Raw genomic sequence first — 14069 nt, forward strand, 5'->3', positions numbered from 1 at the left:
GTGTGGGGGACAGGTCCTTCTGTACGTACGTGACGGAAACTTGCTGATGTTGTTGGCCACCCGGATAAGCATGCGTGCCCCTTTCATATGATTGCCATTTTTCACGTGAATCTGAAATAAATGACACATGGTACTCTTAAGAGATTCTGATTACCCCTAACTCATGCTTTATTCCCCCCAATAATTAACTCCTTCATTATGATCCTGAACGAGCTGTCCCATGATCCTCGCAGCCCTACCGGGCTTAAGGCACTTGGGAGTTCTGTTTCTCCTTCCAGCAGCGCCGCCTGGCCCCGTGGCCTCACCGACCTTACCTCTCTATGCTCTACTTTTTACTTTGCCCCAGACCACGTGGCATGAGTTCAAATCCCTGATCCAGCTCTTACGGGCCATTTTCAGAGCGCTGATAATGCCAACTTTGCCAAGTTGTTGTGAGACCTGAAAGCCGAGTCTTTCAGGCAGAGAGAGACGATGAGTTAGTTGTTAAAGGGAGAGGGCAAGGGGGCAGCAGCGGCCAGAAGGCCTGGGGTTGGGTGAATACTGAGTATGAGGGGGGCCTTGACACGTAGGATGAGAGGAGGCTTGGAGAGCCAACAGGGCCGAGGTACGATGTCGCCGTATCACCCAGCGAAATGGGGCAGCCCGCAGAGGTGGGAGGGGGTGGGGGCTCTGTTGTGGGGTGGGGGTGGGGGTGGAGAGAAGTAGAGACATAGGAGGCAGAACTAGTTGGTATTTGGTGAGAACGTGCAGCGTGAGTTGAGCGGAACTCCCAGGCATCAGGTCTAAGCAACGGCTGATGGTATCATTTCCTGAGCACTGCAATCTGGTAAATACTAGAAGGGGTAGGGACTCCCTTGCTGCTTATCCTCTGCTGACTCCCTGGGCCTCAGACAGCCCAGCTCCATCATGTGGACACAAAGGTCCCAGGCTGTCCCTCAGCCCAAATCCCTGCCCCTGCTCTGGGAGGAAGCACCCACCAAAAGCTGTCTTGATAGCCCCTGAAGCGTGGCTGACTTTCTTCAGTCTTCGGGTCAAAGATGCCTGGGACATTTTTACGTCAATGTGTTCTGACCGGAAAAGGTTTCACAGTTTCCCTTTTGACATCATGAGCAGTTAAAAATCTTGAGAAAGGGTGGTGCTTGCACAAGAGTCGAGAACTACAGCAAACGGGGAAGGGTCCCGGGTGCCCCTCAGTGGGAGGGGAAGAGGGTGCCGGGTCGGTCCTCTGCCGGGGATGGGCTGGCTCTTGGGGCCGGACGAAAAGAAAAAGGCTTGAGCACCATCCCTGTGCCTTAGGGTGGTAGAAAGCTCTGGTCCCGGAGGGCTGTGTGTAGGATTCCCTGACTTCCACCCCCAAAAGCGCCATTCTGCTGGATTCTGTGCCCACAGCACGTGGCACCATCACTCATGTCTGCTGATGAGAGAGCCTGCCCTTCTCCCTTTCTGCCTCTCTCCACATGAGAGAAGGGATCCTTCTGCTGCTCTGAAGAGAAATGTACTCTCCAGGGCTACAAGCCAGAATTCTCATTTTCTCCTTACCGTCAGTGTTACAGAACCATGTGGCCGAATATGGTGGCCACCAGCCATATATGGCTATTTAAATTTTAAAATAAAATTACATAAAATACAAAAATGTAGTTTCTCATTTGCACCAGCTGTATTTCCGGTCTCCATAGCTGGGCTACTGGCTGCCGTATGGGGAAGCCCAGACACCGGCCACCTACGACACTGTACAAAGTTCTGGACAGTGCTGGTAGAGATCATAATTAGGATCTCAGTCATTCATAACACGACTCCTCTATCCTAGGTACCATCACAATTAAATAAGATCTTGGGGACTGGGCTGGAAACGAAATTAGCATTAATATGGGAAGATGTACTCTGATATAATGATAATTTGGAAAAAAATGTGAGTTGGATTCTGTCCATATCTTTATAGAGATATGTGTGTAAATATATTACAAAATACACATCTATTTACACATAATTTTTAAAAAGATTTTATTTATTTATTTGAGAGACAGAGAGAGAGACAGAGTGAGAGAACCTGAGAGGGGAGGTCAGAGTGAGAAGCAGACTACCGATGGAGCCGGGAGTCCGACCCAGCGTGGGACTCGATCCCAGGACTCGGGGACCATGACCTAAGCTGAAGGCAACTGCTCAACCAACTGAGCCACACAGGCGCCCCACATAACTTTTGTGTAAATTGTACAAACAAGGGGCGCCTGGGTGGCTCAGTGGGTTAAAGCCTCTGCCTTCAGCTCAGGTCATGATCCCAGGGTCCTAGGATCGAGCCCCACATCAGACTCTCTGCTCTGCGGGGAGCCTGCTTCCTCCTCTCTCTCTCTCTGCCTGCCTCTCTGCCTAGTTGTGATTTCTCTCTGTCAAATAAATAAAATATTTAAAAAAAAAATTGTACAAACAAGTATTTGAGGTTTGCATGCTATAAGATTTACTAATTGAGGGGTGCCTGGGTGGCTCAGTCTGTTAAGTGTCTGTCTTCAGATCAGGTCATGGTTCTGGGGTCCTGGGATCGAGCCCCGCATCCAGCTCCCTGCTCAGCAGGGAGCCTGCTTCTCCCTCTCCCTCTCCCCTGCTTGGGTTCCCTCTCTCAATGTCTCTCCCTCTCAAATAAAGAAAGTCTTCAAAGAAAAATTACTAGTTGAAAAGACAGAATACACAACTGGACTTAAAAATAATCCTAATGTGGTTAAAAAAAATAGGAGTGCATATGTGTATTTACCAAAGTATAGAGGATATACACAGCACAAAGTTAACAGCCGTTATATCCGGTGATGGACTTAAAGGGTCAGTTACTTGTTCATTACACTTTTCTACATTCTCTAAAATTTCTCCATGAATATGTATTATTTTTATATTCAGATGGAAACTAAATAGTATTAAAAATTGTGGAATTGTATAGAATCTACCATCTTCGAATTAATAAACTAGTAAACTCTGGTTAAACAAAAATGTCTTAAGTAAATTTTTTTTTGACCAGGTAATCCATTTATATGCTTCAAAATCAAGACAAGGTAGAAATACATCCACAAAGAAACCTGCTTTCCCTCTTGTCCCCTAACTGGGGATAGCTATCATGTCGCCTCTGCCCCATGTCGTGTTCCTGTTAGCAAACTATTTTTGCTGGCAAGACTTTGAGTCTATTTCTAATTTTATTTGCAACGAATATATATTCATTCTTATTTTTTACCCTTTTGCACCCAACAGATAGCAGACTGTATAATTATCCTGTGTGTTGCTGTTTTTCACTTAACAATAGAGATCTAGAAACTCACTCTAATCCAACGGAGAGGTGCCCATAAGAAATCCCTTCAGGTGATAACCTCCCTTGGCAGATTATATCCCAAGTCCCTCAAAGGGCCTCACCTTCACTAGGATGTAGCTGTGCAGGATCATGAGGTTGGTGGCCATCTCAGAGGGAATTTTGATCTTCTGGGATTTGAGTTCTGCATACATGCTAAAGAGAACGTCGTGTGCATTCCGATAGTTTCCTAGGAAAAAGGGTGGCAACATGACATTATTGCAAAGGATGAAATCTGAGGCCCTCATTTTATTTTATTTTTTTTTTAAGTTTTTATATAAATTCCAGTAGCTAACACAGAGCATTATATTCATTTCAGGTATGCAATACAGGGATTCGGTACTTCCATACATCGCTCGGTGCTCCTCACAATGTGGGCCCTTGTTTCGTAAGCAGATTTTGTTATTAGCAATATCCTCATAATTTCTTATATAAAGGAGCATAGTAGTTCTTCCTGCGGTAACTCTTGGTATGAATGTCCAGCTGGTCCCTGAGGGAGAAAATGGTGTCAGCCGACACATCTCCCTCTTCCTCAGGACACCATCCGCCATCAAAGCCAAGGGGTCATCAAGTTTGGGGTCGACCTTCTAAGTCTCCCAAATCCAGCCTGGCCCCAAGCCCATTTAATGCTTCTCGCCATCTCTCCTCCATCTCTCCACAGCAGCATCGGTATTCCTCTCTGTCTGTTCTGCCTCCACTCTGACATCAGAGTGTTCTTGGAAAGACCTCGAGTTTACACTCCAGCATAAAAACCCTCCAGGGGCCTTAGGGATTGACGACAAATTCCTGAGCCAAGGGCCTGAACCCTTCAGGATCTGCCTCTGCCTACCTTCCTAACCTGACTTTGCTCTCCCCTTACCCCGTTCCACAGTAGGTGCCCCTGCATCCCCTGCTGCGGCTCCCCGTGCCCACCCCTTGTCCCCTCATCTCCAGCCATCTCAGCCTGTCGACGCTGGGCTGAAACTTCTGTTGTCTTCTCTCATTTCCATCCTCCAACTCCCTATGTCCCCCACCCTCAGGATGAGGGGGATCCCTGTCCCCGTGCCCTTCTAACAGATTTCCTTTCCACTCTGGCACTTCTCAGCCTGCACAACAGCTCTGAACCTGCTCTCTGTCTAACCCACCAAGTCAGGACTCCCTAAGGGTGGAATCACAGCTCAGTTTCCCGAGTCCTGAGCCCCCCACCATGTACCCTGCAGCTGGTGTTAGGTCAGTAATAACTGACTTAATTCCATATTTGCCAAAATCGTGTTCCATATTTATGAACACCTAAAAGAATCAGCCTGCAAAAACTAGGGAAGATGTCAGACTAATTCTCTTTGTCAATAATATTTCGAGAGCATGTAAGTGAGAGAATGGAACCGTCCTGGAGGTTCTTTTTTTTTTTTTTTTTAGATTTTATTTATTTGACAGAGATCACAAGTAGGCAGAGAGGCAGGCAGAGGGAGAGGGAGAAGCAGGTTCACCGCTGAGCAGAGAGCAGAGAGCCCAATGCAAGCTCGATCCCAAGACCCTGAGATCATGACCTGAGCTGAAGGCAGAGGCTTTAACCCACTGAGCCACCCAGGCGCCCCGTGTCCTGGAGGTTCTATCAATGGTTCCTGCACCCTATTCGAACGAGATCAATTCTAACGCCACGTCATCTCCCGTCTTCTAGTATCTTTCCTGCTGTTCAAGCCAAATACAAGGGACGGAAGGAAAGTGCGGCACCGTGTAGGGGAGGGGCTGCAGGCCGGCGAGGGCAGGGAGGCAGCTGTCCTGGACCAGGAGCTGCGAGGCCGTGGAGGGGAGAGGACGAGGCGTGCTCAAGGGAAGGCGTCAGCGGAGGTACTCCGTGATCCGGCACTGCCTCACTTCCCTCGGACCCAGAAACGGTCCTTTCCCTAGTCTTCTGGCTTCAGAGCAAACCCGGATTAGAAAAGGGCTACTACTTCCTGCGCAGCAAAGGGGCGGGAGCTTGATTCCACTCCTTGGATCTGGCAAAAACAGGAAGCCCAGACCTACCCGCGGACTGCTCTTCTCTGGCGATGATGATGGCGGTGCGGGCGGCTTCCCGGTACTGCTTCAAGGCCATGTACAAGCGGAACAGATACTTGGCATCCTAACACGCGAACCGTTAAAGAAACGTCACTGTCTTCACTAGCGAACGGGAGAAACACCTACAGTTTTGCATTTCTGTTGGAATCCACTTTGGATACTCTTTTTAAAAAAAATCCATTGAATAAAGAATTTATTCATCCAGTATTTAAAATTCATAGTTTAATATGCACCAGGTCGTATTTTCAGTACTTGAGAAATATTAATGTGTTTAAATCCTCATGCCCTCCCTGGGAGAAAGGCACGGTTATATGCTAATTGCACTGATGAGAAACGAACCCAAGAGGGCCTCTCCGGAGCCAGGATCAAGCCGCAGTGAAGGGGCTTCAGAGTCTGTGTTCCTAACCCTCCTCCCACAGTTATCTCCCGAGTGCTTGAAATCAAAATGTGTTCTTATATGATGTACCAACTTCATAAAATTTCAAAAATTGCTACACCCATATGAATTTCACTGGTCCACAAAAAACTGTGGCTTTTGACTATTTCTTATTCTCATTTTCTTTACTTTGAGACAATCTCATATGCTGGTTTCCTGGTTATTAGAATAAGTGGACATTAGGTGGGCAGGCTGGTAAGAGTTTAAGAGTTTAACCTTTGGCAGGTTAACTTACTCTCCCCTGGGTCTCCGTGTCTCTATCTGTGAAATACGGGAAATGGTCTCAGGGATCAGGTTTGCTATAATCCTCTCCAGCTATGACACTCTAGCACCTTCTCTCCAAATCAGTGACTTGACTTCCTTCACAAGAAAATCACCTCAAACTTCAAAGCAAAAGGGAGGAAAAGGCTCAAGGGTATTCTCAAAGGAGACTGTCCTCATCAGGACTGAAAGACGACTGATGTCTGCATGAGCTCCCGAGTCACATACTTTGAAAATATTTTCTTAATGATTTATTTCTCCTTTATATTTACACTGAGTTACTTTCATGCTAAATATGATCGTTATTCATTCCCATACCTTTTGAAATATGAACAAAGTATACTGATTTTTAGGGATTAATGCCAACTCATAGTTCTAATAATATTTTTCATAGTTCCCAGAACAAATAAAACCTTTAACCTTTGAGGAAAACTGTGGGTGGTAAGAACTGTTATCTTGAGGGGTAGGGTTGTGTCTATCGCACAGGTGGCCATGCCAATTTCAAAGAGGGAATATATCCAATAGCCTCTAAAATGCACGGTCTGTCTAGCAGACCTCAAGCTGTATTCAGACAGAAAATTCAATAAGCCATAGTAGGTAAAAACAGGGCAGAATAAAGTCAGATCATAACTAAACTACATAAAATCCAAATGGCATTTCTGGTACCTTCGGCATGCCGTCACTCTCTCCCATCAGGTGGTCTATCAGCTGGCTGGTCAGCAGTTCATCTTTGGCCTGACCAACCTGTTTAGGAAGAGAAAGAAACCATAAAGAAACCATAATTCGGCATCTTAAAACTAGAAAGGAAGGGGAGACAAATAATCTTGGGCTAAGGAAATGGAATAAAAAAAAATTTGTAAAAATACCTGAAGTCAAGTACCTGACAGGATATAAATTCAGGATCTTTCTTATTTCATTTATAGTCTCCAATAATAAAAGTCTATCCTTTGAAGCTATAGCTTAAGTTGCTATATCAAAAGGCCATATTTATTTTTCCACATACACAATATACTTCTCGAATATTTCGGTAGAAACTTCCTTAAGGTAAGTGACTATGACATCTAGATCATAGGGTCTTGAGCGGAGGAACTGGGCCTTCTGCAACAGCACAGCTTCAAGCACTGCAACTCCAGCGCTCCCCAAGGAAATGCACCTGTCCACGGCCAACTGAAGTCCAATAGCAGAAAAAGTATGGCCACTGGGGCCCCGAAGAGGGCAGGCAGCTGGAAGTGTGGATGGAGTTTGGGAGAGGACGCTAGCCTGGAGACCTAGATCTGAGAGTCACCTCCATGGAGGTCAGAGTTCAATCCCTCATGAGTTGTGTGGTGTTGAGCAGGAAAAATTATGGACCGCAGGAAATGTATTAGGTTTAGATAGGAGGAATAATTAATTATTGACAAGAGTAGTAGGCTTCAGAGTCTTGTCTAGAAAAAAGGGGTGAGCCAAGAACACAACAGGAGCTCCACCAAAGGGACCAAACATTGAAGAGTGCAGTGCTGCCCTCGTCACATGAATGACACAGTGAGAAAATCCACAGGAAAATGAAGGAGATGGTCATTAGGACAGAGCAATCCTAGCTTGCTACACCTCAGGGAAAAGGATTAAGAGAGGTTAGAAGGTTCCTTGTAGACAAGGGATCGTAGTGAACCTGTGGCGGGGAGAGGCTCTTATGGCTGCAGAATTTCTACATACTTGAGTGTCATCAGTGTAAGAAAGCTAAGCTTCTATAAATCTGCTTTCACCCCTGCCGTAAGGAAGGGGCAGTGTAAGGAAGAGAAATCCTGTATAGTTCCTCATCTTGATGGCTTTGGGGGATGGCGAATGAGCCAGCACAGAGACATGGTTAAAGCAAGGACTCTGGAGTCGGCCTGCCTGAGGTCAAAAGATCACCGGTGTGATCTTCAGCAGGTGACTCTTGGGACCTCCACGAGGATAAAAATAATACCTAACTCACAGCACTGCACCCAAACTCTTAAGATAAATGGAAAGGGGAGGCAGTAAGGAACAGATGTGGCCACTCGGAATTAAAATTAAAAGGAGGATGGAGACAGAATGCTGAGGAACACGTACATTCAAGGAGCAGTCAGTGAAGGAGGTTGAGAAGAGACTATCTGAGAAGTAATGAGAGAAGCAGTGTTCTAAGGGAGTCACAATTTCAAGAAAGGTATAGTATAATAGCATAAAATGCTGCTGTAACATGGAATAAAGACGGAGAAGAGACTCATGTATTTAGCAAGTAAGAGATCAGTGGTGACCTCGTAGAGAAGGTTTACAGAGAGATGAAGCCAGAAACTCACTGCAAAGAGGCAGGAAGCCCCCAACCCAGCTACCGGACACTGAAGACCCATCTTTCTCATCCATCTCATAGGTTTACTCAGGTAATGATTCCCAACTAGGGCTCTTCTACACACATCAACACACATACACCAAGAATGTAGTTCAGAAACTTAACGGGTAGAGGATGGGAGGGTGGGGTAGGGGTGGGTGAAGTATGAATATTTTTAGGATATTCTCAATTATGAGGTCAGCAGGTAAGAGTGCACAGATTATAAGAAAATTCAAGTCAGGGGAGGGGGTCTCAGGGTGGAAAGGAATGGAGGATTGGAAGGGAATTTATACGATCTATATAGTGCATTCACTGAGCTGGGAACCAATATGTGTTCAGTCAGCAAATATTTACTGAGTGCCCACAATGTGCTAAACACTCTGAAGAAACGTGTCCTTGCACTTGAGGACTATTAATCTGAAGGAGGAGAACTATAGTGGTAAGTGATGTTCAAACCACTTTTGTCTGATATTGATGCCTTTGACTTTTCTGAGAAATGCTCCTACTTCCATTTCAATCATGCGTCCTAGTGGGACTTTGGTGCCTCAGAGGACCCCATTCTCCATGACCATATAAGTGGGAATGTCAAGGGGTGGGAATTTAACCCAGTTTGGCCAAAGCAAAATATTCCATCCCTGTGGCCACTAGTTGTTTAATCTTGGAATGGCCATCTGAACTAACCAAATGGAGCCTTTCTGGATTTATGAATTTGGGGTCAGAATCCCAGTCCATCTTTGGTAGGAAGGGCGGGAAACGTATTCTTGAGAGCTGCTGGAAGTCTTGAGTCCAGTCCAACTTTCTAGAGGAAGTAGGTGTTGGAAAATGTTGTGGATATGCAGAGAAAACCAGAGAATATAACTATTTTTATAATAAAAAATGATATTATGTAGATATTTATTATATATTAGAGAATTTCCATTCTCTAATAATTTCACCACAGCTTCAAATTCAGATACTTTTAGAAGATACTAATTTTTATGTCACAATAAAAAGTGCCAACATTTATAATGAAAAGGCTTAGAAACAGAATATTCCTAGCACCCAAACTATGGTCTCTAAAACTATTTCTCACTGAAAGGAATCAGAACTCCCTAGAGAAATGGCTGATTCCAGGTCTGGGGCAAGAAATGGAACCTGGCCACAGCAATTAGGCAAGAAAAAGAAAGAAAAGGCATCCAAGTTGGAAAGGAAGAAGTTAAAGTGTCACTTTTGTAGATGACATGATACCATACAGAGAAGACCCTAAAAAATCCACCAAGAAACCATTAGAACTAATAAATAAATGTTGCAGGATACATAATCAATATGCAAAATTTTTTGCATTTCCATACATTATTAATGCAATATAAGAAAGAGAAATAAAGAAAATAATTCCATTTATAATCACATCCAAAAGAATAAAATACCTAGCAAACAAATTTAACCAAGCAGGTGAAAGACCTGTACACTGAAACCATAAGCCACTGATGAGAGAAACTGAAGAAAACACAGATAAATGAAAAGCTATTCCATGCTCATGGATTAGAAGAATATTGTTAAAAAGTCCCTATTACCCAAAGCAATCTAATACTCAGTGTGATACCTATCAAAATTCCAATGGCATACTTCACAAAACTAGAATAACTCTAAAAATGGAACCACAAAAGATCCCAAATAGCCAAAGCAATGTGGAGAAAGAAGAAGAAAGCTGCATGCAGGAATCATGCTCCCTAATTTAAAATTATATGAAAAGCTACAGTAATCAAAACAGGATGGTATTAGTACAAAAACAGACACACAGATTGAAGGAACAGAGTAGAGAGCCCAGAAATAAACCCACACATATAGGGATGATTAATCTATGACAAAGGAGCCAAAAACATACACAGTCTTTTTAATAAAAGTATTGGGAGGAACACTTGTGTAGATCAATTGGTTAATCATCTGACTCTTGATTTTGGCTCAGGTCATGATCTCAGGGTCAGGAGATCAAGCCCTGTGTTAGGCTCCATGCTGAGCATGGAGCCTGCTTGGGATTCTGTCTCTCCCTCTCCCACTGCCCCCTGTGTGCTCGTGCTCTCTCTTTAAAAAAAAAAAAATTAATTAAAAAATAAATAAAAAATAATAAATCATAAAATAAAAGTGAACAAGACAGGTGCACCCTCTGCTTCCCTCCACACTCTTGCCACAAAGTTGGGAAAACCGGAAAGCCATATTGAAAAGAATGAAACTAGATCACTTTTGTATACCATACACAAAAGCTAACTCAAAATGTACTAAAGAATTGAATGCAAGACCTGAAACCATAACGTTCCTAAAAGAAAACTGAGAGGGGTAAGCTCCTTGACATCAGTCTTAGTGATGTCTTTATAGATCTGACTCCAAAGGCAAGGCAAACAAAGTAAAAGTAAACAAATGGTATTGCGTCAAACTAAAGGGTGCACAGCAAAGGAAACCATCACCAAAAGGAAAAGGAAACCTACTGAACGGGAGAAGATACTTGCAAACTCTATATCCAATATGGGGTTAATATCCAAAATATATAATAAAAAATTCATACAACTCAACAACAACAAAACCAACCTGATTAAAAAAAGGGCAGAGGATCTGAATAGATATTTCTCTGAAGAAGACATACAAATTGCCAACAGGCACAGGAAAAATCCTGCACATCACCAGTTATTAGGAAAATGCAAATCAAAACCACAATGAGATATCACCTAACACCTGTCAGAATGGTTATTAACAAAAAGACAAGAAATAACAAGTGTTGGAGAAGATGTGGAGAAAAGGGAACCCTGGTACACTGTTGGTGGGATTTTAAATTGGTATAGTCACTATGGAAAACAGTATGCAGATTCCTCAAAAAATTAATAGAACTACCATATGCCCCAGCCATTCTACTTCTCAGTATTTATCCAAAGAATACAAATACACTAATCCAAAAAAAAATGTGCCCTTATGTTTGTTGCAGCATTTACAATAGCCAAGGTATGAAAACAAGTGTCCAGCAATAGGATGAATGAAGATTTGGTCTACACACACACACACACACACAGAGGAATATATGCTAAGTGAAATAAATTCAAGAAAGAAAGATACCACGTGATTTCACTCATATGTAGAAATCTAAAACAAAATAAAACCCAAACAAATTCATAATTCACTTATAATTCATATCTTGGACACACACACATACATATACACACAGATGTGTATACACACACACAGGCTATATTATATTATGATATTAAAAACAAAAGCATCTCTGGAGGTCACCTTTGGAGGATGCTAGGGAACCAACTCATTATTCTCAAAACTAGTAAGCAAAGGGGAAAAAAATCAAGTATTTATTCTCCTTCTATCTTAGTGTACCAAAATAGCTGATGTGGAATTCAGGAGGAATGACAATCAAGTATCATCATATCATCATTTTGCAAGCCCTAATAAAATAATGGATCTAGGTGATAAATATTAATGGCTGCTGAAATCATTAGGTGAAAGACCGATGGGAAACCTTACAAATGGAGAGGATCGGGCTGACCATTTCAACATCCAATAATCGATCTTAACACCATAAAAACAGAGATGACAAATTATGGGCTATTACAGACTGAGTGTTTCTGTACCTCCCAAATTCATATGTTGACGTCCTACCCCACAACGTGATTGTACGTGAAGACTGGGCCTCTGGGAATAACTAGAGTTAGAGCAAGTGATGATGGTGGGGCCCTTTGACGGGATCAGTGGTGTCATGGAAAGAGGAAGGGAGAGCGATCTCCTGGAAAGGCCACATGTGGACATAGCAAAAAGGTGGCCATTTACAAGCCTGAAGAGAGCACTCAACAGGAACCAAATTGGCTGGCCCCTTGATCTTAGCCTTCTCAGCCTCCAGAACTGTGAGAAATAAATTTCTGTTTTTTAAGTCACCTAGTCTGTGGTATTTTGTTATAGCAGCCTGAGCTGATTAGGATATAAGCCTCCTATGTAGAATTTAAGAAACAACAGAGGATCATAGGGGAAGGAAGGGAAAAATAAAACAAGATAAAATCAGAGAGGGAGACAAACCATATGAGACTCTCAGCCACAGGAAACAGACAGGTTGCTGCAGGGCAGAGGGGTGGGGGATGGGGTACTGGGTGATGGACATTAAGGAGGGCATGTGATGTATGCGCTTTGGGTATTATATAAGACTGATGAATCACTGAACTCTATCTCTGAAACTAATAATGCACTACATGTTGATTAACTGAATTTAAATTAAAAAAATCTAAAAAGATCCAAAATAGACACAAACCAAATCCTAACAAGGAAAAAAAAAAAGACATGAGCCTACTGATATGATGAAATAGGAAGTACATGGCACCATTTATGAAGCCATTTTCCTAAAAATATCAAATCTATGTCTGATCGAGTATCTAGATTTAATTACCAGTTAGTGGGAAATACAGGAGACGGGGAAATTTGCATTCTAACTAGATGTTCAATAATATCAAGGAATGACTGTTAGAGAAAATGCAGTGCAATGTTGGGAATGTAAAATGGTTTAGCTGCTTTGGGAAACAGTTCGGCAGTGCCTCAAAATGTTAAATATAGAGCTAACATATGGCCTAGCAATTCCTAGGTATATAACCAAGAGAAATGAAAACACAAGTCCACACAAAAACTCGTACACAAATGCTAACAGCAGCATTATTCATAAAAGCTCAAAAGTAGAAACAACCCAAATATTATCAAACACAATGTGGTAGAGTCCTACAACAGAATGTCATTCAGCCATAAAAATGAATGAAGTATTAGTACATGCTACAAAACAGTTGAACCTTGAAAACGGCTCAGGTCATGATCTCAGGGTCCTGGGATCGAACCCTGCATCAGGTTTTCTGCTCAGCAGGGAGCCTGCTTCCCACTCTCTCTCTCTGCCTGCCTCTCTGCCTACTTGTGATCTCTGTCTGTGAAATAAATAAATAAAATCTAAAAGAAAAAAAAAAAGATGCCAGACACAAAGGTCACATATATGGTTCCCTTTATATTAATGTCTAGAGTAGGCAAATCCAAAGAGGTAGAAAGTAAGATTATAATAAAGAATACATACAACACAACAATTTAGACAGTGTGGTAGTGGTATAGGGGAGACAAATCAATGGATAAGAATATAGAATCCAACATGAGACTCACACAAAAATGGTCATTTCATCTATGACAAATGCTCTATATAATTCAGTGTGGAAAAAATAGTCTTTTGACAAATGGTGCTGGATCAACGAGATATCCATTTGGGAAAAAAAGATTCCTGACTCCTACCTCACACCATACACAAAAGTTAATTCAGGATAGGCATAGGCCTAAATAAGAAAGCTAAAACAATCAAATCTCTAGAAGAAAACATAGAATGGGCAATGATTTCTTAAATAGCACTAAAAACCATTAAGCATTAGAGAAAAGACTTGTAAATTGATTTATTTCCATCCAGACACCACTGAAGAATAAAAAGGCAAGCCACAGCTTGAGAAATTTTCACAATACACATATTTGATGAAAAGACTTATATCTAGTAATTATAAAAAAGTCCTACAATCAGTAAGAATACGATGAGATGATACAATGAAAAATTAGAAAAAAAGATTTAAAAAGCACTCCAGAAAAGAGGATATCCAAATGGCCAATATACATATTGCTCAGTATCATCAGTTTTTAGAAAAAGGGAT

The 14069-nt window shown here is 42.4% G+C and overlaps 1 protein-coding gene across 2 annotated transcripts in view; it reads right to left on the reverse strand.

Annotated features, from left to right (window-relative positions):
* The window catches only part of WDR19 (WD repeat domain 19), a 97965-nt gene that overhangs the window by 15523 nt on the left and 68373 nt on the right, over positions 1 to 14069 (reverse strand). For both annotated transcript variants that reach the window (XM_045989079.1, XM_045989088.1), the window contains 4 exons: positions 6723 to 6800; positions 5327 to 5423; positions 3388 to 3512; positions 30 to 111 (listed from right to left, as the gene is read on the reverse strand). In XM_045989079.1, coding sequence (XP_045845035.1) covers positions 30 to 111; positions 3388 to 3512; positions 5327 to 5423; positions 6723 to 6800 — 382 coding nt within the window. The remainder of the gene's footprint in view (positions 1 to 29; positions 112 to 3387; positions 3513 to 5326; positions 5424 to 6722; positions 6801 to 14069) is intronic.

This window comes from Meles meles, chromosome 2, assembly GCF_922984935.1.
Source record: "Meles meles chromosome 2, mMelMel3.1 paternal haplotype, whole genome shotgun sequence".
NCBI classification, from domain to species: Eukaryota; Metazoa; Chordata; class Mammalia; order Carnivora; family Mustelidae; genus Meles; species Meles meles.